Genomic DNA, 27,932 nt, shown 5'->3' on the forward strand with positions numbered 1-27,932 from the left:
AAGACGGCTTATAGATTTCAGGAATCTGAAATAAGTTAGCAGCCCCCGAGGAATCCTTCTCCTTCCTCCTTTTGCCCCAGCCTGCACCTCAGAAAACCCCTTCTCACTTGCATCGCCAGTCTCTTCAGAGTTGTGGATACCGAGAACCCTCCTCATTGGCCAGGTTCCCTGTCGGTCTCTCCGCGACAACTCCGAGTGGTGCCTTTTGAAAACCCTGTGGTCCCGCCTCCCTTGCCTAATTGGTTTGTTCAAACAGGCCCCCGGACAACTCAGGCGTTCATTGGTGGATATAAAAAAACAGCTACGATTGGTTCCTCGGGACGGAGCCGGTGAGAGCGAGTCAGAGATTGGCTTATCTGGTTTGGGCGGGCTACGGGAAGATTCAATTGCGCCTGCAGGAGCTTTTCTAACCGACGAGCGTCTGTGGAGAAGCGGCTTGCTCCGCGGTGGTCTCGAGAGTCCCGCCGGTTTAGTCGCTTGCTGGGTTCTCGAGCCCTTTCACGACGGTCACCATGGAGGTGTCACCACTGCAGGTACAGCTCGCGGAAGGGGCGGGTCGTGGACCCACAGCGCGGCCCGGCATCTCTCTGGCTGCCGGCGAAGGGTTAGGCTCCTGGGCTGTGGTCCCATCGCCGCCGGCTGGGAGCCGGTATTCCGCGTGGTCCCGGGTCTCCTGGGCTCGGCGTGATCGTGAAGAGGATACCCCCCCCCCTTTATGGTGCTAGTAGTGAAATATGATCGGCTACGCTGGCTTTTGGGGTGTTGGGTTCTGTTTTACTGTTTCTAGAGGCAGTATTCAACTGGCCTGTATTATAATGGCCCGCGTGTGACTTTAAGCGGCACAGTCAGATATTTTCCTACCCTTCACTGGAAAACGGGATTGAATGCCCCTGGCCATGGAAGGTGCAGAGCATGGCACGATGTTCCCAGTGAGGAGCCAGCAGGCCCGAGTTGCTCAAAATATGTCCTTCCTGTGTTCAAAACGTTAAGGTGGCCAAAGGATTGACTCGATGGGCCCCCAAACTGCTGCTGACTAGACTCTTATGTGCCTGGGACATAGCAGGCACTCAGTAAATATTTGTGGAATGTCTGAAAGAAGTGGGTGTATTTTATTGATGACATCTAAAACATTCAAGGAAAATAGTTCCGTGTCACATGCACTTGCTGAGATAATACATGTTTATTCAAACTGACTGACAACCTGAGAACTTGGCTGAAGTTAACTTAAATTGCCGTGTTTGTACAAAACGATGTAAATACCTGATAAAAGACTGTGATTTGTCAGAGTGCATAAATCATTACAGTGGGTATTTTGTTTACAGTTTTTAATAAACCTCCGATTAAAAATCCCTTTTCTACAATTTTCCAAAATTGCTAGCCTGTAAATGAAAATATGCAAATCAGCAAAACAAAGAAAAATGCAGATGCTAAGAAAGGACTGTCTATTGAAAGAATCTATCAAAAGAAAACCCAACTGGAACATATCTTGCTCCGCCCAGACACCTACATTGGCTCTGTGGAACTAGTGACCCAGGTAAAGCCAAGTAATTAAATGAAGTTATGAAGTAGTTAAAATGCATACTTTTCCAGGTTAATTTTCTATATATTCCATGTACTTTGAATGTCACAGGAACTGGCCTAAGCTATCATATGTATATTGTAGTATTTAATCCAAAAGACTTTACAGTAATCATGATGATAAAACAGAATAAATATAGAGAGAGTAAAAGTAACTATATTTCTTTGCCTTATTTCTAGCAAATGTGGGTTTATGATGAAGATATTGGCATTAACTATAGGGAAGTCACCTTTGTCCCTGGGTTGTACAAAATCTTTGATGAGATTCTAGGTGAGTAAATTCTTTCACATAAATATCTACTGGTCGAATCCTTCATAAGTATCATTTCTAGCAAACTCTCTATAACCAGAACTCCTATCATTTCAAACAATAGCTGGCAAGGTGAGGCAGTTTACTGGAGTCTAGCAAGTTGAATTCTTTCCTAGAAACAGTACTGTGAATAAATGTTAAATTAACACCTCGTTAATATGACTTTTTACTTTCCATATCTTAATGTTTTTTTAAATATTTTAATTTCTTACAAATGTGTATTTTCTTTCAGTCAATGCTGCAGACAACAAACAAAGGGACCCAAATATGTCTTGTATTAGAGTCACAATTGACCCGTAAGTCTCTTGCATGGTCTTTAGTTTGTTATAGCTCATTGTTACTGTTAGTTACATTTACTTTGATTTATACTAACGTTGGAGTTTTTAGTAAATGAAATTCTGTAAAAGCACAGAAAAGCAGAATGCTAAAATGAACAATCTACAATACCTATCACTTAGATCCAACAGTTATCAATGCCTTGCCATATTTGCTCCATCTATATTTTTTGAGTCATTACAAAATAAATTACATTCAAAATAAATTATGACACTTCATCCCTAAATTTTTCAGTAAGCATCTCCAATAAGTCTAAGCATTCTGGAGTCTAGAGGTTTTACTCTTTCTCGTGATGCTATTCAAATAGTAAACCAGCAGGTGGTGATAGAGAATAATTGGATCTAACATTTCTGGTTATAAATGCTGGGTGTCCCCTTGTCGGTACTCAAGGAGCTTGTTTCACCTTTTTATTAGCCTGGTCAGTTATGGCATAAACTATGCTTTAGGTTCTTTGAGAGAAGTGTGTTAATGATGTACTCGAATGCTAATAAGAGCTTGATATCGTAGTCTTTAAAAAATGGTGGGGATGCCTGGGTGGCTTAGTCGGTTAAGGGTCTGCCTTCCGCCTAATTCATGATCCCAGGATCCTGGGATCGAGTGCCGCATCGGCCTCCTTGCTCAGTGGGGAGCATGCTTCTGCCTCTGCCTCTGCTCTGCCCCCTGCTTGTGCTGTCTCTCCCTCTGACAAATAAATAAAATCTTTAAAAAAAAATGTTGAGCTAGTTTTAGTCTTTTTTGTAGATAATACTAAGTACTACTTGGAATAAGATCCATAGTGTTTGTCTGGTTATAACGAAACTGTACTATCTTATGAGAATTAACTTAAAATAACTAAGAGAAATAAGTCCAAATAAATTTTTAGCATTTTTTTGGCGAGCAGGGAAGTTTATAATTGGTTATGTTTTTCCCTTTCATATTTGTTTTGCAATGTGCTTTGTTGGGTGGGAAAGCTGAGGAAGCTAGGACAGTACAAATAGGTGATCCACTGAAAAGCAGTATAATAGGAGCACCTGGGTGGCTCAGTCGGTTAAGTGTCAGACTCGATTTCAGCTCAGGTCATGATCTCAGGGTCCTGGGATTGATCCTGGAGTAGGGCTCCACCCTCCAAGGAGTCTGCCTGGGGATTCTCTCTCCTCCCTCTGCCCCACCCCCACCCCCACTCATGCGCACACGCTTGCTCGCTCGCTCTCAAATAAATAAGTAAATCTTTAAAAAAACAAAAAAAGAAAGCAGTATAAATAATAGTTTCCAAATTTTTCCTTTCCATTGGGCATAAATCATTTCCCTTTGTTTATCCTAACATTTTAAAATTTCATGTTTTTTCAGCATTATCAGTGTCTGCCCAGGTGTTGGAAAAGGATTAATTTTTTTTTCCTCTTGGCTCCTGTTTCAGGAGTGTCAGGAACTAAGCATGGTGGGAAAGGTAGTTCATGCTGAATTTCAGAAGATATGTATGAAAAACAGTCAAATTGAGACTCACGAATTTCTATGTTTTAAGAATCATGATATTTAAGTATAAAAAATATCAAGCACTAGTTTACCATCTGTTTTACAATAAAAGTTTCATTCTTTTTTTCTTAGGGAGAACAATTTAATTAGCATATGGAATAATGGGAAAGGTATTCCTGTTGTTGAACACAAAGTTGAGAAGATGTATGTCCCAGCTCTCATCTTTGGACAGCTCCTAACTTCTAGTAACTATGATGATGATGAAAAGAAAGTAACAGGTAAAGTATAGAGGAAAATAACATCTTTGTCACTGAAAAAAACACATCTTTTAAATGACTGTGGCATAAAAGTTAAAAACATTGGAATAAATCTCTATAATTGATTAGCATTGCCAGTGATAACAAAATATTTTATATTTATTTGCTCAGGTGGTCGAAATGGCTATGGGGCCAAATTGTGTAACATATTCAGTACCAGATTTACTGTGGAAACAGCCAGTAGAGAATACAAGAAAATGTTCAAACAGGCAAGTAAATAAGTATCTTGTGCCTCAATTATAAATTGTACTTTAGCAGTTTATAACAGCATTAGTGGTTGGTTTAATTTAACATAATTTATAGGCTATTAAATCATGGAAAATTTTTCATGAATATACATTAAGTTATTTTTTAGGACTTAAAAGTTTGTGTTTAGTTCTAGTTTGTTTTGAAAAGACTTGAATTTTTTATCTTCCTATTTTTTACTCCCACAGACATGGATGGATAACATGGGGAGAGCTGGTGAGATGGAACTCAAGCCCTTTAATGGGGAAGATTATACATGCATTACTTTCCAGCCTGACTTGTCCAAGTTTAAAATGCAAAGCCTAGATAAAGATATCGTTGCACTGATGGTTAGAAGAGCTTATGATATTGCTGGATCCACTAAAGATGTCAAAGTCTTTCTCAATGGAAATAAGCTGCCAGTAAGCATTTTCCAGGGTGTTAAGGGCAATGAGGGACTTTATATGATCATGTCAGAGGCAAAATTGATTTTTCCCCCCTCCGAATTTTTTTTTTTACCACTTCTCAGATATGTTCCTGAAAAGAAAACAGTATGCCACATTTTTTTACTTAGCTCTTTTAAACGCATTAAAGGAAATGTCTTTCTGAAACAACCTCCTAAAGGAATCCTTTTGTGCTCTTTAGTGACCATCTCTTATGCCCATCAGTGAGCATCATTTCATTAGTTTTGAAAAATCCTCATGGTCTCCCACTGAATACTTTTTATAACTTTTTTCTAATACCATAACTTTTAATTCCTATATAGGTAAAAGGATTCCGTAGCTATGTAGATATGTATTTGAAGGATAAGGTAGATGAAACTGGCAATCCACTGAAAATTATCCATGAACAAGTAAACCCCAGGTGGGAAGTATGTTTAACAATGAGTGAAAAAGGCTTTCAGCAAATTAGCTTCGTCAACAGCATCGCTACTTCCAAGGTAATTTTATTTTTGTATTATATGATTTATCTTTACATAGAAGTGTTATTGCTTTTAATAAATAAAATGAACTTGAATATTTGGCTGCCCTGGCATAAGGAAAGCTAAATTAGATTTTTTTAAATATTTGATCATTTTTATAATTTTGAGGATCCTGAGCTTTACAGTTTTGGTATTTTTCCACATTAGGGTGGCAGACATGTTGATTATGTAGCTGATCAGATTGTGACTAAACTTGTTGATGTTGTGAAGAAGAAGAACAAGGGTGGTGTTGCAGTAAAAGCACATCAGGTATGGTATTTTAGCACAGTTTCCTTTTTCTAAAGTCAAGGAAGAAGAGAAAGACTATAAATCGTAAGTTTTTAACAATGTAATATCAACTTTTCCTGCAGGTGAAAAATCACATGTGGATTTTTGTGAATTCCTTAATTGAAAACCCAACCTTTGACTCTCAGACAAAAGAAAACATGACTTTACAAGTCAAGAGCTTTGGATCAACATGCCAATTAAGTGAAAAATTCATCAAAGCTGTGAGTACTGGGGCACCTGCATGGTTCAGTTGGATGGGTGTCTGTCCCTCAGCTGGGGGGGGGTGGTCTGCTTCTCCCTCTCCCTCCACTCCTCTCCCGCTCATGCTTGCTGTCTCTCTCTCTCTCCCTCACTCTCTCTCTCAAATAAATAAATAAAATCTTTAAAAAAAAAAAGTTATGAGTACTTACAAGGAAATAAGAAATAGAAGCACCTTGCTTTATTGTCCATCGCACTTCTCTGCTCTGCAAAAACCAAGACTCCTCCCACATGTCTTCTGCCTCTGAAAAGGAAATAAGAAATAGCTTTCACATCACTGGTGAAAATTATAGCCTTAATTACCATCCATATGCCTCTACTTCCCCATTACATTACATTATCACCATTCAGTTTGGATCACTTCTGAATTCACTGTTTACCAAACATTGCCTAAAGTTGGCTTCCATTCGACACATCCAAAACGGAATTAGTTCTGTCCATACTCACCTCTACACAAGGAGCTTCCCCCACCCAAAAAACAGAACTATTTCCTGTCATAGTAAAAGGCCCCAACCAACCACTAGGTTGCATAAATAAAGCTGCGAGCCTTCTCTTTACCCACCTGCCTCCTCTAATCCAGTCAGTAAGACTCATCTTTTGGATACCTCAGTAGCCTCTCACTGTCATCTCTTTTCTGTATTACTATAATGATTTTTTTTTTTAAGATTTTATTTTTATTTATTTGACAGAAACAGCCAGTGAGAGAGGGAACACAAGCAGGGGGAGTGGGAGAGGAAGAAGCAGGCTCCTAGCAGAGGAGCCTGATGTGGGGCTTGATCCCAGAACGCTGGGATCACGCGCTGAGCCGAAGGCAGACACTTAACGACTGCACCACCCAGGTCTCCTACTATAATGATTCTTAATATTCATAACATTTCAGTCCTTTCTTTGCAATGCTCTTGAGTATTGTCTTTTTGTCTTAAAGCACACGTTTTTGTCTTCATTCTCTTTTGAAGTCTTTTGGTCACTTCCACTCTTAGGAAAAGTCCGGGGGCACCTGGACTCAGTTGGTGGAGTATGTGACTCATGATCTCAGGGTTGTAAGTTTGAGCCCCATGTTGGGTATAGAGATTATTTAAAAATAAAATCTTTGAAAAAAATAAATGAATCAGGGGCACCTGCGTGGCTCAGTTGGTTAAGCGTCAGACTTGTGATTTTTGGCTTAGGTCATGATCTCATGGGTTGTGAGACGGAGATGGCACGTTGGGCTCCGTGCTCAGTGGGGAGTCTGTTTAGGATTCTCTCCTTCTCCCCTACTTGCACACACTCTTACTGTCTGTCTCTCAAATAAAGAAGTCTTTAAAAAATTTTTTTTAAGTTTTTAAGTCCAAATTCTTTAATGTGGCCTACAAGACCCTGCCATCTACAACCTCATCTCAGTACCACTTTTTCCTGTGTTGTCTAAACTTCAGTCCTGCCTGAAATGCTTCTCACTTGGCAAGTTACTTTAGATCTTCAGTGTCATTTCCTCAGGAAAGTCTTTACTTTCTACCCTTCTCCCTGGACGTATGTTATTAGATGTAGCACAGTTTTATCCATAACACTCCTCATGCTTGCAATTTCTCATTTTATTTCCATCTTCCTTATTGTTATCTTTAAGTCCAGGAGGACAAGGACCGTGACCAATTTGTTTTAATCACTAAATCTCCAACATGGGTCTAAGGCCTAGCACAACGTAAATATGTAGTTAGTAAATATTTACTGAATGAATAACTCAACGGAACCATTTCCTCAGTTATGATAACCTAAGACAGGGACACGTGTCATCTTCTGTCTGAAAATTACTTTTTTTTTTTTTTACCTCTTTTCAAACTTTCAGTTATTTTTATAGGAGCTCATTTGTATTCTAGATTTCTGATCATTCTTCTTCCCTAACATGAATCTTCTCATTTTCAGGCAATTGGCTGTGGTATTGTGGAAAGCATACTAAACTGGGTGAAGTTTAAGGCCCAAGTCCAACTAAATAAAAAGTGTTCAGCTGTAAAACATAACAGAATCAAGGGAATTCCCAAACTCGATGATGCCAATGATGCAGGTACGCATTTAATAATGCTTCTAAACTTTAAATCTGGTGGTGGTTATTTGTTTTATTCATTAACAGCATACCTTGGATACTTTCCCCTCGACATGTAATATTCAACAGAATATTTTTACATGGTTAAAAATCAACCAATTCCCTGTTATTGAACATTTAGATCATTTCTAGTTTTTCGCTGTTACATTAACGTTGAGATGAGGATTAGGAGTATAAAATAAGGGGCGCCTGGGTGGCACAGCAGTTAAGCGTCTGCCTTCGGCTCAGGGCGTGATCCCGGTGTTAAGGGATCGAGCCCCACATCAGGCTCTTCCGCTATGAGCCTGCTTCTTCCTCTCCCACTCCCCCTGCTTGTGTTCTCTCTCTCGCTGGCTGTCTCTATCTCTGTCGAATAAATAAATAAAATCTTAAAAAAAAAAAAAAGAGTATAAAATAAGAATTTGTAGTGATCTGGGGTGCCTGGGTGGCTCAGCGGTTAAAAGTCTGACTCATGATCTTGGCTCAGGTCTTGAGTTCAGGCCCCACATTGGGCTCTGTGCTGGGTATGGAGCCTATAAAAAAAAAAAAAAAAAGAAAAGAGAGAGAGAGAAAGAATAGAATAGAATATGGGTGCACCTGGGTGGCTCAGTCATTAAGCGTCTGCCTTCCCTCAGGTCATGATCCCAGGGTCCTGGGATCGAGCCCCGCATCGGGCTCTCTGCTCGGTGAGCCTGCTTCTCCCTCTCCTTCTGCCTACCACTCCCCCTGCTTGTGCTCACTCGCTCTCTCTCACTCTCTCTCTCTCTGTCAAATAAATAAATAAGATCTTAAAAAAAAAAAAAAAGAATATATAATGATCTATTACCTAATGTAGGGGAGGAAAAAGTTTTCCTCAACCCTCTTAGTTCCTGTCTGGGTCTGAAAATTAAACTGACAAAGACAGGTTAACTGATGAAAAACACACTAATTTATGTAATACAAATTTTACTTGACACAGGAGCTTTCATAGGGAAATGAAGACCCAAAGAACCTGAGTGTTTTACGTTTGAGGAAGAGTGGAAAGATATGATAAGGGCAGAGTATGAACTAAGTATAGTAAACTGGAGGAAGCTCAATGAGACCTGTTCATTCACATACTTTTCAGTGTCACTCTGGAAGATAAGAATGTTCCCTTCCTCTGTGGTGTATGGAGGACACTATTCACATGAGGGTCTCGTGACCTGCTTCAAGGTAGAAGGTTGAGGGGTAAGCTCAGAGAGAACTTGCTTCTAGCATTTTCTCAAACTCCTTCAGCTTAAAATAATCAGTATGCCAAGTACCCTATTTTGGGGTAACGTGTTCTAAACCCCCCCGTCACTAACAAATTTTTTTTTAAGATTTTATTTATTTATTTGAGAGAGAGTGATCATAAGCAGGGGGGAAGGGCAGAGGGAGAAGCAGACTCTCCCTGAGCAGGGAGCCCAATGAGGGACTCAGTCCCAGGACCCTGGCCATGACCTGAGACTTAACCAACTGAGCTACCCCGGTACCCACCAATAAATTTTTTCTTTTTTTAAGATTTTATTTATTTATTTCACAGAGAGAAAGATAGCCAGCGAGAGAGGGAACACAAGCAGGGGGAGTGGAAGAGGAAGAAGCAGGCTCCCAGCAGAAGAGCCCGATGTGGGGCCGATCCCAGAACTCTGGGATCACGCCCTGAGCTGAAGGCAGACGCTTAACGACTGAGCCACCCAGGCGCCCCCCACTAATAATATTTTTAACATAATATGACCAAATGAATGTTCAGCCACAGTATAAATGTACAAGAAATGAGCATAAGAGGCGCCTGGCTGGCTTAGTTGTTGGAACTTGCAACTCTTGGTCTCAGGGTTGTACGTTCAGGCCCCATGTCGGGTATGGAGATTACTTAAAAACAAAATCTTCTTAAAAAAATAGTCTAAAAAACTAGGACTTTTTTTTTTTTTACTATGAACATTAGTTCTAATATCTAATTATTAGTGTTTTATCACAAAACTGTTGATAGCACCTCTAAGTTAGTATATTTGAGGTTGAACTAAATGTGCCAATATTAATTTGTGTATTTTTATTTTAGGGGGTCGAAACTCCAATGAGTGTACACTCATCCTGACTGAAGGAGACTCAGCTAAAACTTTGGCTGTTTCAGGCCTTGGTGTGGTTGGGAGAGACAAATACGGTGTTTTCCCACTTAGAGGAAAAATACTCAATGTTCGAGAAGCTTCTCATAAACAGGTAAAACTATCTTTAGAATCTAAATCCAGTTTTACAATGCAGGACTTCATGCTTGTATTTCATTCCCTCACTGAGCATTTTGAAATATATTTTAGATAGTTTATTATTATTTTAAGAAATTGGGTACATTGTAGCATATCTTAACAGATCTTTCTGACTAAAGTATAGGCTAATAATAACTGAAAATACTGGAGCTCCAGAAAACCCAAACAACATACACTGTCCTATTTCTTTTCAAATTTATAAACAGAACATTACCTTTTTTTGTATATGTCCATTTCAGATCATGGAAAATGCCGAAATTAACAATATCATCAAGATTGTGGGTCTTCAGTACAAGAAAAACTATGAAGATGAAGATTCGTTGAAGACGCTTCGTTATGGAAAGATAATGATTATGACAGATCAGGTCAGATTTGCCTCCAGATATTTTAGATTGTTACACTAAATTAAACATGTCTTAATTGTTGCATTGCTTTCCTGCTATGGAAGGAAATTGCTTAACTTGGAGATTTATTCATCACATGTGTGTTACATATACAGGTTAAGTGAGTGGATTTAAATAGCTGTTTTCTTTTTTTTTTTTTTAATCCCCGTAGAAAAATTTTAGAGGGGCGCCTGGGTGGCGCAGTCATTAAGCTTCTGCCTTTGGCTCAGGGCATGATCCCAGCGTTCTGGGATCGAGCCCCACATCAGGCTCTTCTGCTAGGAGCCTGCTTCTTCCTCCCCCACTCCCCCTGCTTGTGTTCCCTCTCTTGCTGGCTGTCTCTGTCAAATAAATAAATAAAATCTTTAAAAAAAAAATTTTTTTTTTAGAGAAATTACCAGTGGGTTAATCATCTTTTTAGTTTCAAAATAATTCTTTTGTGTTTTGGCTTTCCAAATATTTCTAGGACCAAGATGGTTCCCATATCAAAGGCCTGCTGATTAATTTTATCCATCACAACTGGCCCTCTCTTCTACGGCATCGTTTTCTGGAAGAGTTTATCACTCCCATTGTAAAGGTATATTAACTTCTAAATTACCATAATGGATATTTTAAGGCCCCTACTCAATGCTTATATGCATATAACCCCAGTGATGTACGGTATACAGGGGACTCAGCAGTGTGTAATACGACAGCAATGTTCTTTACCACAGGTGTCTAAAAACAAACAAGAAATGGCATTCTATAGCCTTCCTGAATTTGAAGAATGGAAGAGTTCTACTCCAAATCATAAAAAATGGAAAGTCAAGTACTACAAAGGTTTGTAAGGAAACCCATATAGAACTTCTCATTTTGTTATATATAATTGTACAAGATTATATGGAGTAACTTGATATTCTTGGTTGTATAGGTTTGGGCACCAGCACATCAAAAGAAGCTAAAGAATACTTTGCAGATATGAAAAGACATCGTATTCAATTCAAATATTCTGGTCCTGAAGATGATGCTGCCATCAGCCTGGTCAGTTTGAGTTCTCTTTCATACATACATTCTAGTTTTGTAAATCACTGCTTTAGCTAGTCGATTGAAACATATAAATTTTTATATAATAGAATGTTTTTAGTAAGCATATCCTAGAGAAAGGGACCATATGTTTTAGGAAACTGAGTTTATTGATTGTTTAGTTTTTATATAAGAGATTTCGGGATATTGTTCATACCAGTGACATCTTGTTTATCTCTAATGTGTAGGCCTTTAGCAAGAAACAGATAGATGATCGAAAGGAATGGCTAACTCATTTCATGGAGGATAGAAGGCAACGGAAGTTACTTGGCCTTCCTGAGGTAAAAATCTTATATATATGTGGGCACCTGGGTGGCTCAGTTGGTCGGGCATGTCCAACTCTTGATTTTGGCTCAGGTTGTGATCTCAGGGTCGTGAAATCAAGCCCCACATGGAGCTCTGTGCTGGGAGCCTGCTTGGGATTCTCCCCACCCCACTCATGTGCTTGCTCACTCACTCTCTCAATCCAAAAAAAAAAATCTTATATATCCTACAACACAATGACTAATTGCTTCAGTAAAAAAATTAATAATAGATAACTATATAAATGTGCTTATTTAGACTGCTGCATAAATGTATGGGGCCTGAAAAATTTTAAAGGCAATGCAGTTTTTCCTAATTGTGCAGCAATTAAATTTGCTTTATCTTTAAAACCTGTAAAGTACTTCCACATAATTTGGTATATTTGAGGGACTTAATAATTATCATAGAATTGATATGCTGAAAGATGTCTTTGTTTTATTTTTGGTGTTAAGCATTGTTAAAATCAATGATTTTTTTTAAACTAGATCATGTAATAACTCTCTTTGGTCCCTTAGGATTACTTGTATGGGCAAACTACCACATACCTGACATATAATGACTTCATAAATAAGGAACTTATCCTGTTCTCAAATTCTGATAACGAGAGATCTATCCCATCTATGGTGGATGGTGAGTTCCAAGATGTTAGCCTGTTTTTATCATACATAGAAATCAATGTCCAGAAATGGTTAAATTGAGGATACTAATAATTGTACCTCTTTCATTTTGAAGGTTTGAAACCAGGTCAAAGAAAGGTTTTGTTTACCTGTTTCAAACGGAATGACAAGCGAGAGGTGAAGGTTGCCCAGTTAGCTGGGTCAGTGGCTGAGATGTCCTCTTATCATCATGGTGAGGTAAACACACAGTCCATAAATGTTTCCAGAAAGCACTATAGCAATAATACCTGCAAATCATTTTCCAAACATTTAGTGAGAGTACTTGGTGAGATGAACACTGGTTCATCCATAGTAGAGGACGATTTGGTGCAATCTGTCAAACTATAAATGTGCTTACCCTTTGACCTAACAAATCTATTTCTAAAAATTATATTCTGGTAAGGAGACTCATAAATCTGTAAGGATCTATGTTCAAAGATATGTTTAATATACCTTTGTGATGCTAAAATTTAGTCACTGAAAATGTCCAGCAATTGAAAAATTGTAGATTGTGACACATCTATGCCTGAAATCAATTATATAACTGAAGTAAATCTGTGTGTACTGACATTGAGAATATCCATAGTCCATTGTCAGTGAGGAGAAAAAGAGCCAGAACAGTACTTAAAGCAAAATACCTAGAAGGGTGTGCTCCAGGTTGTTAACTTTGGTTATCCTGTGAATTAAAAAGGACAACTTTCTAATTTTTTTATATTTCTGAATTGTTTGATTTTATACAAACATATATTCCTTTTTTATTTTGTGATTAAATTGCTTTTTTGCATTCATTATATTTTAAAGAACTAGGTTGCCTGTAGGTTTCTAGAACTTTAAATGTAATGATTATCTCACTTATTGCTTTCAATCAAAACATAGTGGGCATTCAGGGACGCCTGGGTGACTCAGTCGGTTAAGGTCGGCCTTCTGCTCAGGTCATGATCCCAGGGTCCTAGGATCGTCCCACATCAGGCTTTTTACTCAGCAGGGAGCCTGCTTCTCCCTCTGCCTGCCGCTGTCCCTGCTTGTGCTCTCCCTCTCTGTCTCTGGCAAATAAATAAATAAAATCTTAAAAAAAAAAAACATAGTGGGCATTCAGTAAACGTTCTCACAACAAACATTTGTTGAAAGCTTACCATGAACCAGGTATATAAAAAAATCACATATGTTCCTTACTTGAAGGTATAATCACAGTTTAATCATCCACCCCACACACACGCACATGTACACACACACACACACACAACTACAGAATAAAGTGATACATGCTAGAATAGAAATGAACAAAGTGTTGTAACACAAAAGAGGAAATATTTCATTCTGCTGAGGGTGAAGAGAAGAGCTATGCCTTCAAGGTTGAATAGGATTTAACAGAAATTATTGGAAGGCAAGACCCCTGAACTTGGAGCCAGAAGTCTTGAGTTTAGATGCATAGACCATGTAATTATCTGGGAAGAGTCAATAAACATCTATACCTCATAAAACCTTACAGGATTATAGTGAGGCTTAGTCATAATAATGGAATATTATTAGAAGCCTACAGATTAACAAATCTTTTTCCACCCCCAGATGTCACTAATGATGACCATTATCAATTTGGCTCAGAATTTTGTGGGTAGCAATAATCTGAACCTCTTGCAGCCCATTGGTCAGTTTGGTACTAGGCTGCATGGTGGCAAGGATTCTGCTAGTCCTCGATATATCTTCACAATGCTCAGGTGAGTGTGCCTTCAGTTTCTAGTGAACTGCCATTTCCAATTTTGAAATAATGTGACATTTAGTTGACCAAAAATATAAAAATTCAATTAATCAGAAAATGTACTTTTGATGTAGATGCTTAGAGTATTAATTGTTTTAAAACTAGCTGACTTAAGTTCAATTACACTACTCTTTACAATGAGCAGAAAGTCTAAATTCTATTTCAGTTTGATAGCCGTGCCTTTGAATTTCTTAGAAGTATTGTTTCCTTGCCAAACTAAATGTTTTTACTTCCATTTCTTATATTTTCTTCACTTTCATCGTACAGAGCAGTGGTTCTCAGCCAGGGTAGATTTTGCACCACCATCCCATCTCCCAGGAGGTGTAGTAATGTCTAGAGACATTTTTGATTGTCATGACTAGGGGAGCTGTGCTATGTCAGGTGGGCAGCAGCCAGAGCTACCACTAAACACCTCCATAACAAGGAATTATCTGACCCAAAATGTCAATAATGCCCAGGTTGCGAAACCCTGCTGTAGACTTGGGGTCAGAGTAAAGAAGAACTTAATTCTTCCTAAATACCACAGTTGAAATTTTACTCTTTATAAGTCTATGGGAAGTATATTATGAATAGTCAATTTTCCACTGTCCCCTTATTCAACCTTTCAGCAGCGTTAGCTAGTTAATCACTTCATCCTCCTTGAAACTCTTCTTTATTTGGCCTCCAAGATACCAGACCATTGTCTTTCTTCCTTATTTGTCTTCTTTGCTAGGTCCTTCTCATCTTCCCAGCCTCTAACTACTGACCTGCCCCTTAAGCTCCTTCATTAGCTCTCTTTCCACTAGCTATACTCACTTCTTCCTATCCATGGATGATAACCCATCCATCTAGTCTCAACAGCTCCAACAACTGAATCTCTTATACCTGACTACCCTCTCAGTATTTACTAAGGCACCCCATTCATCTAAAGTGCTATAATACAGTCTACCATCCTTCTTTCTTATGACAGCCAACTGATTTTTTTTAAATAGATCACTCTGGTTCAGAACCTTCCAACTTTTTCATTTAGAGTAAAATCTAAAGGACCTACATGATCTATGTCCCCACTCCCCATATCTTTTGACTCCATCTCATACTGTCTGTTCCAAACACATCTGGCCTCTGCCTATATTCAAACATGCCAAGCACACTCTCTCTTCAGGGATTTTTACTTACTGGGCCCTCTGCGTACAACACTCTTTCTCCAGATAACCTCATGATGGCTTATTCTCTCAATTTCTTCTCTGCTCTAATGTTATCCTTTCAGAAAGTGTTACCATTCGTTAGCACCTTCAATCATTCCATCACTTTTACCTACTTTTTCTTAGCTTTTTTTTTTTTTTTACTTAGCATTTATCCCACCATCTGACAAGATGTACGTGCATTGCCTGTCTCCCTGTAGTAGAATGTGAGCTCCTTGGGGACTTTATGTCTGCAGTACCCGACACATACAAAGTACTCAATAAAGAGTGTTAAATGATCATTAGTCAGCAAGTAAAGGCAAAGTAATTTTCATGCATAGATAAAAGATAACATGTCCTTTTCACAAATTAAGTATCAAAGTCAGTATTTTTGTAAAATAACATTCTTTGATTGTTTTCTTTAGCCCTTTGGCTCGGTTGTTATTTCCACCAAAAGATGATCACACATTAAAGTTTTTATATGATGACAATCAACGTGTTGAACCTGAATGGTACATTCCTATTGTACCCATGGTGCTGATAAATGGTGCTGAAGGAATCGGTACTGGGTGGTCCTGCAAAATCCCCAACTTTGATATTCGTGAAGTTGTAAATAATATCAGGCGTTTGATGGATGGAGAAGAACCTTTGCCAATGGTAACTATTCTGTGTATATCAGGATCCTTCCTTTTCCTCTGGTTTCAATTCAGTAGACTATATAAAGAAAGCACATAAAATTTATTTCATACTTTAATGTTCATTAGATTTATTGTTTAATGCTGTTGGGATTTCTGTTTTTAGTGTCACATTTAGAAAACCTTCTTTAGGGGCGCCTAGGTGGCTCAGTCGTTAAGCGTCTGCCTTCAGCTCAGGGCCTGATCCCGGCTTTCTGGGGTCGAGCCCCACATCAGGCTCCTCCACTGGGAGCCTGCTTCTTCCTCTCCCACTCCCCCTGCTTGTGTCCCCTCTCTCGCTGACTGTCTCTCTCTCTCTCTCAAATGAATAAATAAAATCTTTAAAAAAAAAAAACCTATTCTTCTTTAAAATACCAATTTAGCTTCCAAGTTACAAGAACTTCAGGGGTACTATTGAAGAGCTGGCTCCAAATCAATATGTGATAAGTGGTGAAGTGGCTATTCTTAATTCCACAACCATTGAAATCTCAGAGCTTCCTATCAGAACATGGACCCAGGTAAGTAATTGTGGATTTCTCCTTTGATTTTTGTGTACTACTACTTGTTGAATACTCCTAAGCCTGTATTCTAGACACTTACAAAAGGATTATATCTTTCTTTAGACATATAAAGAACAGGTTCTAGAGCCCATGTTGAACGGAACTGAGAAGACACCACCTCTCATAACAGATTATAGGGAATACCATACAGACACCACTGTGAAGTTTGTTGTGAAAATGACTGAAGAGAAACTAGCAGAGGCAGAGAGAGTGGGACTACACAAAGTCTTCAAACTCCAAACTAGCCTCACATGCAACTCTATGGTATGTCTTATTTTAAAAGAGGCACCCATGTTTCAATTAATATCGATTTTAAAAGGATATCCTAGAATACTTTTATATTTTTGAAGAATAAAGTCATTTCTCTAAAACCATTAAAGTTTAGCCAATTTATCTGTTCTTGACTCTAATCTTGTTTTTCTTTTCTAGGTGCTTTTTGACCATGTAGGATGTTTAAAGAAATATGACACAGTGTTGGATATTCTAAGAGACTTCTTTGAACTCAGGCTTAAATATTATGGATTAAGAAAAGAATGGCTTCTAGGAATGCTTGGTGCTGAATCTGCTAAACTGAACAACCAGGCTCGCTTTATCTTAGAGAAAATAGATGGCAAAATAATCATTGGTAAGTTTTTGGGTTAATAACTGTCTGTACTACAACTACAATTATGCCAAATTTTAAGCATTATGGGGGAGAGTAATGGTGGGGAGGGAGGGCAAAATCATTTAGTTCCGATAGCTTTTCTTAGATTACATCTTGAGAAATCATGATTTAGTTGACATTTGGAGAATAGAGAGATAGAAAGGTACCTGTGTAAAGTGATCAAGAGAAGAGATGGTAAGTCTGAGGGGAGAAAAAGGCCAGAAGGAAGATTATAAATAGCTTATATTACAACTAAATTGTGTACCGAAGACTGAGAGTCATGTCTCAGAATTTTTTTTTTTTTTAAGACATTCTAGAAGCAATTAAGTCAGGGTTTAAGTGACCTGGAAAGAAATAGTTCTGATAAAAGCTGGGTTGTAAGGAAGTTTAAAAAAAAATAGCTCAACCCTGGCCAGGGCTAACTAGGAAAGCCAGGCAACAATAGCAAATCCCAAAACATGGCAACATGAGTTCCTGGTGATTACAGAATAATTTTCTGGTGGTACACAAAAATGTTTAACTTAATAGTTACATGTTCAAATCCATGAATATTTTTTAAACTGATAACACTAGCATAACCACCCCTTAATTTCATAGAATTATTGCTTAAGACAAAGCTAAAATGAGTGATAATGAACATAATTCAAAGAAAACAGAAAGTAAAGGTTGTGTCTAGTTGACTGGAATTTAGGGAATAATGGGACTATGCAGTCTTCTTGAGTATAAAAATGTAGAGGGCCTAAACATATAATCTGTGTCAAGTTAATTGATAAAAAATGGTGCTCAGAAATTCATTCCAAAATATCTTGTAGCTAATAACTTAATATCCCTCAAAGTGTAATAAATTGACTGCAGTAGTCATTGGAAGAGAGGTACTCTAAAAAGGAATGGGTACAACATGGAGAAATCAGTGGTTGGGTTGGTGGCACTAAAATCTTGCCCAATCAAATGTTAAAATTTTCAAAAGGGAGTATAATTGAGGTAGAGACTTATCAGAAATAAAGGTTTGATTGTCTTCTGTCCTTTTAAGAGTTATAATTAGATCAACAGTTTCATAATGTGATTTGACTGTCCCCCTTGTGGCAACTTACATTTGTCAGTGGTTTAGGAAAAGACTTTTCTCTAAACCAGGATGTACAGATTTATGCAAGACAAGGACAGTTTAATTATTAATTTTAATCTTTTGAATTAATATGGTAAAACCTATTCCTTTTCTAAATTATTGCTCAAAACCATTATTTCTGTTTACATTTTTTAATAGAAAATAAGCCTAAGAAAGAATTAATTAAAGTTCTGATTCAGAGGGGATATGATTCAGATCCCGTGAAGGCTTGGAAAGAAGCCCAGCAAAAGGTAATTTCTTGGTTAGCATTTTCTATGTTCTTAAAGACTGTATAATCTAGTGTCTCTATTTCATATTTCCTGTTAAAGCTACATTTTAATTCCTCCACTAGGCACCAGACGAAGAAGAGAATGAAGAGAGTGACAATGAAAATGAAGCTGAAAAGAGTGACTCTGTACGAGATTCTGGACCAACCTTCAACTACCTTCTTGATATGCCTCTTTGGTATCTCACCAAGGAGAAGAAAGATGAACTGTGCAAGCTGAGAAATGAAAAAGTGAGTTGTTGGTGGAGAGTAACATTGCTAAGTTGTTCCAATGGTGAAAGTAAAAACTGTGCTTCATGAAAATTGTGTGCTATTTATGCCCAAAATTAACTCTAATTTTCTTACTATCTTATGAAGGAGCAAGAGCTAGAAACATTAAAGAGAAAGAGTCCATCAGATTTGTGGAAAGAAGACTTGGCTGCTTTTATTGAAGAGCTGGAGGTGTGTAGTTTATAACTGACCATGTTAGAGTTTTTATTAATGAAATAGTACATTCTAGCAAGATACCTCTTTGTCAAGAAATTTCACAGTTGGGGGCGCCTGGGTGGCTCAATTGGTTGAGCGTCTGCCTTCGGCTCAGGTCAATGTCTCCAGGTCCAGGGATCAAGCCCCACATCAGGCTCCCTGCTCAGTTGGCGAGTCTGCTTCTCCCTCTCCCTCTGCTGCTCCCCCTGCTCTGCTCTCACTCTCTCTAATAAATAAACAAATATATATATTTTTTACAAAGAGAGAAAGAAAGAATACAAGAGGCATAAGGAAACATTCCACGATAACACAAAAAAGAACAGATTGTTAGAATGAAGTAAATCATGGCCAGAGGCATACTACCTAGAAGTTTTTGGACAAAGAGGAAAGGGTAGGAGCAGATTTCTAACTTACTGGGACTGAGACGATGAAGAGAAATTAAATATGGAAAAACACCAACCCAGTCTCCCAGTCAACCTACAAGGACAAAAATGTTTACCTTCAGGGCTAGCTAATCAGTAGTTTCAGAAGATACTTTTTACCTAAATCTCACTAATATGCTTTGTTTTCCAACATTATTTTAAGATAAGAAAAAGCATTTCATAAATTAAGTTAAAATGCTAATATGCAGTTCTGTATTATTACACTTCGGTGTGGATGTACAAGTGGAATTCCATCCTTTCACTTCTTATTTGAATTTACAAATATGTGTATATGTAGCTACATATTTTAACCTAACACAGTTTCCCCTTTTTATCTTCAGAAAGCTTAAATGGTAGAATCAAGAGCAGAACCCAATCTTCTGTGTCCACACTTGTCAAAGTGGGCCTTAATTATATCTTCACTATAATTGATGGCATGCTTAGTTGTGGCAAGTAGCCTCGATTTTGTAGTGTCTTTGTTGACTTATAAACTTGCTTTCTTCTACCCCATTTGTAGGCTGTTGAAACAAAGGAAAAACAAGAAGAACAAATAGGACTTCCTGGGAAAGGGGGGAAAGCAAAAGGGAAAAAAACACAAATGGCTGAAGTTTTGCCTTCTCCATGTGGGAAAAGAGTCATCCCCCGAGTGACCATAGAGATGAAAGCAGAGGCGGAAAAGAAAATTAAAAAGAAAATTAAGGTACTACTCTTGAAAAGTTATACATAAATACTTAAAACTTATTTTAGCTTTAAATTGAACAAATGATATTATAAAATTTCTATCCCATAGTTTGCAATTAATCCTATATCTAATCATAACTTTGTTTTCCTGTGAGCCTGATTTTTTTTTAATGTTTAAGTATCTTGAAAAAATCATACCCATCCGCTTTATTCAGAGCTCTTAACCAAAATTTAAGGGAAAATATCACTCTTCGACCAGTTATATATTTGTATATTTGACCTTACATTATTCCAAATAATAAGTTAGCAGAACTTGACCATCTTTGTCTTATTCTCTTTTAGAATGAAAACACTGAAGGGAGCCCTCCAGAAGACGGTATCGAACTAGAAGGTCTGAAACAAAGGTTGGAGAAAAAACAGAAAAGAGAAGCAGGTATTAAAATATTTTAAGTAGAATGGTACAGAGTTGAGATTAAATTGTGTCTGTTACCTAGTACATTCCTCATAGATGTTTAGTAAGTCCTTACTGAGTAACATGATGGAAGGCTGTGTCTAAAGTTTACTTGAACCTCCCTAATACTGTCCTTGGATATGATTTATTTTAGAACAGATCAGGGGCGCCTGGGTGGCACAGCGGTTAGTCGTCTGCCTTCGGCTCAGGGCGTGATCCCGGTGTTACCGGATCGAGTCCCACATCAGGCTCTTCCGCTATGAGCCTGCTTCTTCCTCTCCCACTCCCCCTGCTTGTGTTCCCTCTCTCGCTGGCTGTCTCTCTCTGTCGAATAAATAAATAAAATCTTTAAAAAAAAAAAAAAAAAAAAAGAACAGATCATTTTGAAATAGTTTGTTAATTTGGCTACTTGAATTCCTTAGTTGGGATCTAAAGAAAACACACTGAGTTTATTAAACTCCACTTTCTAGCCAATTATAAGGCTCTAATATATATTAATATATAAAGCTTCTTAAGAATAGTGAGCACATCTTCGTCGTGTTTATATTATCCCTAAGGTTGAACACCATGCCCGGGATATAAGTAGTACTTAGTAAATTAAATAGAATTAAGAATTCTACTAACCATTTGATTATACCCTTATTGAGTATCTACTTTTTTTAACTTCTTAAGATATTCACATACCAAATTCATCCATTTAAAGTATTCCATTCAGGGGCACCTGGGTGGCTCAGTCGATTAAGCATCTGCCTTTGACTCAAGTCATAATCCCTGGGTTCTGAGATCAAGCCCCATGTTGGGTTCCCTGCTCAGTGGGGAGCCTGCTTCTCCCCCTCTCTCTGCAGCTCCCCCTGCTCGTTTTCTCTTCCTCTCTGTCAAATTAATAAAATATTTTAAAAATAAATAAAGTATACCATTCAATCATTTTAGTATACTCAACAGTTTTAAAACAATTTTTTGCACCAAAAAGCAACACTACCCGTTAATGTTCACTCCCCATTTCCTACCAATTTCCCCTCCCCCTAGGCAACCATTAACCTACTTTCTATCTCTAAAGTTACTTATTCTGGACATTTCATTTGAATGAAATCATATAATATCTGGTCTTTTGTCCCTGGTAGTTTTCACTTAGCATAATGTTTTCAAAGGTCATCAATGTAGTGACATGTATCGATACTTCATTCTTTTTTATTGCCAAATAGTTTTTCATAGTATGAATATATCACATTTTATTTATTTCTTCATCAGTTGATAGGTATTTGGCTTGTTTCCACTTTTTGGCTGTTGTGAACACTGCTATGAATATTTGTCTACAAGTTTTTATACAGACTTAATGTTTTTATTTCTTTTGGGTAGATACCTAGGAGTGGAATTGTGCTGGGTCATATGATTTTTTTCTGTTTAACCTTTTGAGGAACTGCCACACTGTTTTTCAGAGCAGCTGTACCATTTTACATTTCCTCCAACAATGTATGAGTGTTCCAATTCTCCATATCCTCACCAGCACAGTTCATTCCTTGTCACTTTTTTTTGTTCTAGCCATCCTAGTGGATATGAAGTGGTTTCTCGTAGTTTTGGTTTGCATTTCCCTATTGGCTAATGATGTTGAGTATCTTCCCATGTGCTTATTGGCCATTTATATTTCTTTGGGAAAATGTCTATTCAGACCTTTTGCCCATTTTTTAATTGGGCTATTTATCTTTTGTTGTTGAGTTAGTTGTAAGATTTCTTTATGTATTCTAATGTTTTTATTTTTATTTTTTTTTAAGATTTTATTTATTTATTCGACAGAGAGAGAGACACCCAGCGAGAGAGGGAACACAAGCAGGGGGAGTGGGAGAGGAAGAAGCAGACTCATAGTGGAGGAGCCTGATGTGGGGCTCGATCCCATAACGCCGGGATCACGCCCTGAGCTGAAGGCAGACGCTTAACCGCTGTGCCACCCAGGCGCCCCTCTAATGTTTTTAAAGATTTTTATTTTATTTTGGGGCACCTGGGTGGCTCAGTCGTTAAGTGGCTGCCTTCGGCCCAGGGCGTGATCCTGGCATTCTGGGATCGAGCCCCGCATCAGGCTCCTCCACTGGGAGCCTGCTTCTTCCTCTCCCACTCCCCCTGCTTGTGTTCCTTCTTTCTCTGGCTGTCTCTTTCTTTGTCAAATAAATAAATAAAATCTTTAAAAAAAATTTTTTATTTTATTTAGAGAGAGAGCACAGGTGCGTGAGTGGGGGAGGAACAGAGAGAAAAGGAAAGAGAGAATCTGAAGCAGACTCCACCCTGAGCGCAGAGCCCCACACAGGGCTTGAGCTCATGACCCTGAGATCATGACCTGAGCCAAAATCAAGAGTTGAAGGTGTAACCAACTGAGCCACCCAGGTGCCCCAGATTCCTTTATGTATTCTAGATGCCCGTCCCTTATCAGAAATATGATTCTCAAATACTTTCTCCTATTTTATAGATTATCTCTTTATTTTCTTATAGTGTCCTTTGAACCACAAGTTTTTAATTATGATGAAGTCTAATTTATCTTTGTTTTTCCTTTTGTTGCTTGTGCTTTTGGTATCATGTCTAATCTTTTTCCAAAGTCATGAAGATTTACCCCTTTGTTTTCTTCTAAGAGTTTGTTGGGTTTTTTTTTTTTTAAGATTTTATTTATTTATTTGACAGAGAGACAGCCAGCAAGAGAGGGAACACAAGCAGGGGGAGTGGGAGAGGAAGAAGCAGGCTCCCAGCAGAGGAGCCCGATGTGGGGCTCGATCCCAGAACACCGGGATCACGCCCTGAGCCGAAGGCAGACGCTTAATGACTGAGCCACCCAGGCGCCCCTCTTCTAAGAGTTTTAGTTTTAACTCTTACATTTAGGTCTGTGATCCATGTTGAATTAATTTTTCTATGTGGCATAAGGAAGGAGTCCAACTTCATTCTTCTGCATGTGGATATCTGGTTGTCCCAGCACCATAATGAAAACCTTCTTTCCCTATTAAATTGTCTTCACCCTTGTCAAAAATCAATTGGCCATAAATATTAGGGTTTATTTATGGATTCTCAACTCTATTCCATTGATCGATCTATATAAGTCTAACCTTGAGTATCTACTTTTAATAGATAGTGTGTGTTCTGTGGGAAATGCAAAGATGAATGAAACAAATGGAAACATCTTAGTATTAATCTTAAGAAATAATAAAAGTATACCATACTGTGTAAAATTATATATTGACCTTCAAATGCAACACACCTTTAACCTTAAACCTAGCAAGAGATCTTTTAGCATATAAAACCAATGAATCAGTTGAGTATTTTGAGCTTTCATGTTCCCATGAGTTTGATTACTCTCAAATAATGAGAGGGCACAAGAAGTGGGAGACCATGGCATTTTACCTGCAAGAGGTTTATCAAGAACAGAAATTAAAGCAGTATTAAAGCCATTCTAGGGACTGAGAAAAAGGTGAGATCAGTGTGGGTACATGTACATTGTGGAGGTGACAACAATTCATTTATGAGATTAAATGACCAAGCTATAAACTCCACGGGAAGAGGGACTTTGTCCGTTTCTGTTCATCATCATATTCTCAATACTAGCACAGAGCTCAGTAAATATTTGAAAGATGGATGGATGATAGACAGAGAAAAGTGAGTCGAAGAATATGTAAAGATGGTTAATTCCTATCTCTCTTCTAGGTACCAAGACAAAGAAGCAAGCTACATTGCCATTTAAACCAATCAAAAAAGGAAAGAAGAGAAACCCCTGGTCTGATTCAGAATCAGATATGAGCAGTAACGAAAGTAACTTTGATGTCCCTCCACGAGAGATAGAGCCACGGAGAGCAGCAAGTAAGAAAAAGTGAACAATGCTGGATGTCCTGAAAGATCTGAGTGGCATTAATCCCAGAAACTGTTATATCTTAGAGCAGTAATTATTAAGTTTTTGGAAAAACAAAAGCATCTTTTAAGAGATTAAACTAAAGCTTAAATCTTCATAAAGTTATATCAATCTGTGGATTAAATATTTCTGTTACCCTCTTTTATTCTTTGTCTATGTATGTTTTTTTAATAGCAAAAACCAAATTCACGGTGGATTTGGATTCAGATGACGATTTCTCAGATTTTGATGAATATACTCAAGATAAGGATTTTGTCCCATCAGATGTTAGTCCTCTTAAGACCAAAGCTTCCCCAAAGTAAGTATCTTCTCTAATATGGATTTTATCATGATTGTTGCCAGCAGTCAATGCTATATTCTTTGTTACTTGACACATTTAGAATTGGTTGTCAGGATGTTTTTTGGTTTTTTTTATTCTAGACATACTACTAAAGAACTGAAGCCACAGAAAAGTGCCACGTCAGGTACGTATTTAAGTAAAAATAGTGAGATGTCTGCTTCCCTGAGACACTCAGGTCCAGCTGAGTTTGAATCTAACTACATTATCTAAGTCCTTCCTTTGAAGATAAACGTGGGTTTTTATTAGCATTACATTGGTGTTGTTCATTAGGGTTAGTTTTGCACAGAAAGGGGTTCTACACTTAATATACTAAAAGTCATCACGTGCTTGCTGTTTACTGTGCTGGGTGCTAGAGGTACAAAAAGTAACTGCTGATGAAGAATCCAGAAATTAGATCAAAGTTATAAGAGTATGTTTTAAATGTTCTAGAAGAATCACAGACTTGTTGTTTAAATGGGGATTCAGAGCAGGAAACAGATTTTTATGTGTTGCTTATATGTATTATTTTCCTTTCCATTTGAAGTAATGGACCTTGACACTGATGATGCCAAGGACAGTGTGCCACTTTCTCCAGGTTCTCCTGCTGCTGATTTCTCAGCTGAAACTGAAATTATAAACCCTGTTTCTAAAAAGAAGGTGGCGGTGAAGAAGATAGCAGCAAAAAGTGAGCCTCAATCATTGAGATGGGTTAATATTAAGATTAAGTAGCTGTCTGCCACAGTCAGTTTCAATTATTTTACTCCCAAAAGTTACTATTAATATTGGAATTAAACCTTTTCCAAATGGAAGCAAATATTTAGATCTTTGTAATCAAAATTGGTGCTCAAAAGGTTTAAAATCAGCATGTTTCTCAAAGTGCCAGGCATTATCTAGCTCATTTTTATGACAGGGACAGATTTTATAAACAGTGCAGAAGTTTAATGTAAAACATAAACCTATAAAAAAAATTAGATGCTTAAGAATACTTTGATTCTCTAAGCAAGTTCTTCAGGCAGAAGAAAATTAATTCAAGTTTAAAATTTGGAGTTTCAGATAGTAATGTAAATGTAAAAAATATGTATCTAAATGAATATTGGCTTATAAAACAATAAAAAATACTCTCATATGGACAAAAAAAAAAAAGAATACTTTGATTCTCTAATGTATTTTCAGCTCTGTTAGATTTTTTCCTATATTAAATGTAAGCAATCAACAGCTTGCTAAAGAAAGTTCACAGTGAGAACAATTCATGTAAGAGTGGACACGTGACGAATGCCTGTGTTGACTTGCAGGTCAGTCTTCCACCTCCACTACAGGTGCCAAAAAAAGGGCGGCACCAAAAGGAAGCAAAAAGGATCCAGGCTTGAATTCTGATGTGCCTCAAAAGCCTGATCCCCCCAAAACCAAAACTCGCCGCAAAAGGAAGCCATCCACTTCTGATGATTCTGACTCTAATTTTGAGAAAATGATTTCTAAAACAGTCACAAACAAGGTGAGTATTTATCCTAGACAGTCCTTTTGGTGTAGGTGTTTTAAAATACATAACCAAGATTTGCTCTTAATAATCTGACACATTTTTAAGAAAATAAGTGTAGGGACCCCTGGGTGGCTCAGATGGTTAAGTGTCTGCCTTCAGGTCAGGTCCTGATCTCAGGGTCCTGGGATCGAGCCCTGCATCAGGCAGGCTCCCTGCTCAGTGGGGAGCCTGCTTCTCCCTCTCCCTCCCCCTCTGCCCCTCCCCCCACTCATGCTCTCTCACTCTCTCTCTCTCTCTCAAATAAATAAAGAAACATAAATCTCATAATCCTTTTAGCTTTTAGTAGTTGTAACAAAGCTACATTTAAAAATATGCCACTTAGTCAATGAGTTGCCCTAGATCTGTTTCTTACTGCTTATTAGGAGGAGGGAAACTCCTTGAATTGTAGTCTGTTAATGTATTTTTTACAGTGAAATGTTGCTGTCAGACTAACATTGTGCAAATTACTTGGACTTCCTCTTGTAGAAATCCAAGGGGGAGAGTGAGGACTTCCATCTGGACTTAGACTCAGCTGTGGCTCCTCGGGCCAAATCTGGACGGGCAAAGAAACCTATAAAGTACCTCGAAGAATCAGATGAAGATGATCTGTTCTAAAATGTGATTATTTTAAGTAATGGTCTTATTGAGCCCAAGACTGGTTTTAGAGTTACCTGAGTCCCTTAATTTCCTCCCCTCTGAATTTTGTTTGGGGAGGTAGTTTTAATCCAGAACCACCGAAGTGAAGTGTGTAGAGCCCAAGGATCTATTACCATTTTATAATACTGTCTAAGTAGTGACCACCTCGTGGGCATTGTTTTCTTCTCTGCTTTGTCTATGTTCGGAATGTCTTCTCTTTTGTCTTTAGAATCTGATTTTAAATTCTTCTGGACTCTGGAGACAGTCGTGTGGTCAGTTCAGCATAATATATTGACCACTCATTAAGCTAAAATTATTATAAAAGTGTCTACTCTGCCTCCTTTCCTACTTTCAGTAAATATGAGATAGAGCATGATTAATTCTGTTTTACCTTAGTTTTATAGGTAATTTTCCATCAGATAGAATTTTATCGTTCTAGTACAACTACTCCCCACTCAGCCTTTTATGTGCTGAATTTTTGCTCAAGTAATGAGAACTTGCTCATATTCTTCATATCCTTTTGAATATTAGCAGGGGCTGAAGAAAAACAGCCTGGCTGTGTTCGTATAACCTCAACACAGTCAATAGGGTGAAGAAAATTAGTGTTGTGACTGTCTCAATTCTTGATTTGTCCCCTCGGGCTATCTCTAAGTTTGAATCTCCCAAAGAGCAAATTTCTAGGGAGCATTGGATTGCAAGAAAGTGGGGGACAGCATTCACTCAAAGATCTTATATCAATGCCATCCATACTCAGCACTGAGCGGTTATATCGATTCTGAGAAATCTCCGTATTTTCAACTTACAAACTTTTTAAGACATTTCTGCATTTTTACATGTGTGTGACATGAGTGTTGTTTTCGATGTTTTTGTAAATATTTATTATGTTTTTCTATTTCACTTAATTCCAACAATTTTTTACTTCAATAAAATGTTCTAAACATTGTAACCCA

The 27,932-nt window shown here is 37.9% G+C and overlaps 1 protein-coding gene across 1 annotated transcript; it reads left to right on the forward strand.

Moving 5' to 3' along the window:
• Nucleotides 1–412: 412 nt before the first annotated feature.
• On the forward strand, nucleotides 413–27,932 carry TOP2A (DNA topoisomerase II alpha). Its single transcript, XM_008689472.2, has 35 exons — nucleotides 413–533; nucleotides 1,379–1,534; nucleotides 1,759–1,849; nucleotides 2,121–2,184; nucleotides 3,806–3,951; nucleotides 4,102–4,199; nucleotides 4,425–4,637; nucleotides 4,982–5,155; nucleotides 5,345–5,446; nucleotides 5,548–5,685; nucleotides 7,619–7,757; nucleotides 9,829–9,986; nucleotides 10,270–10,395; nucleotides 10,880–10,990; nucleotides 11,127–11,232; nucleotides 11,324–11,433; nucleotides 11,664–11,756; nucleotides 12,294–12,408; nucleotides 12,511–12,632; nucleotides 14,001–14,149; nucleotides 15,776–16,007; nucleotides 16,408–16,542; nucleotides 16,648–16,848; nucleotides 17,014–17,209; nucleotides 18,489–18,580; nucleotides 18,682–18,846; nucleotides 18,973–19,056; nucleotides 20,020–20,202; nucleotides 20,526–20,616; nucleotides 24,310–24,462; nucleotides 24,686–24,809; nucleotides 24,932–24,975; nucleotides 25,375–25,515; nucleotides 26,123–26,322; nucleotides 26,833–27,932. Exons 1-35 carry the CDS (start codon nucleotides 513–515, stop codon nucleotides 26,959–26,961), a joined length of 4,602 nt encoding a protein of 1,533 aa, XP_008687694.2. The 5' UTR covers nucleotides 413–512; the 3' UTR covers nucleotides 26,962–27,932.

This window comes from Ursus maritimus, unplaced genomic scaffold (assembly GCF_017311325.1).
Source record: "Ursus maritimus isolate PB19 unplaced genomic scaffold, ASM1731132v1 scaffold_24, whole genome shotgun sequence".
NCBI lineage: Eukaryota > Metazoa > Chordata > Mammalia > Carnivora > Ursidae > Ursus > Ursus maritimus.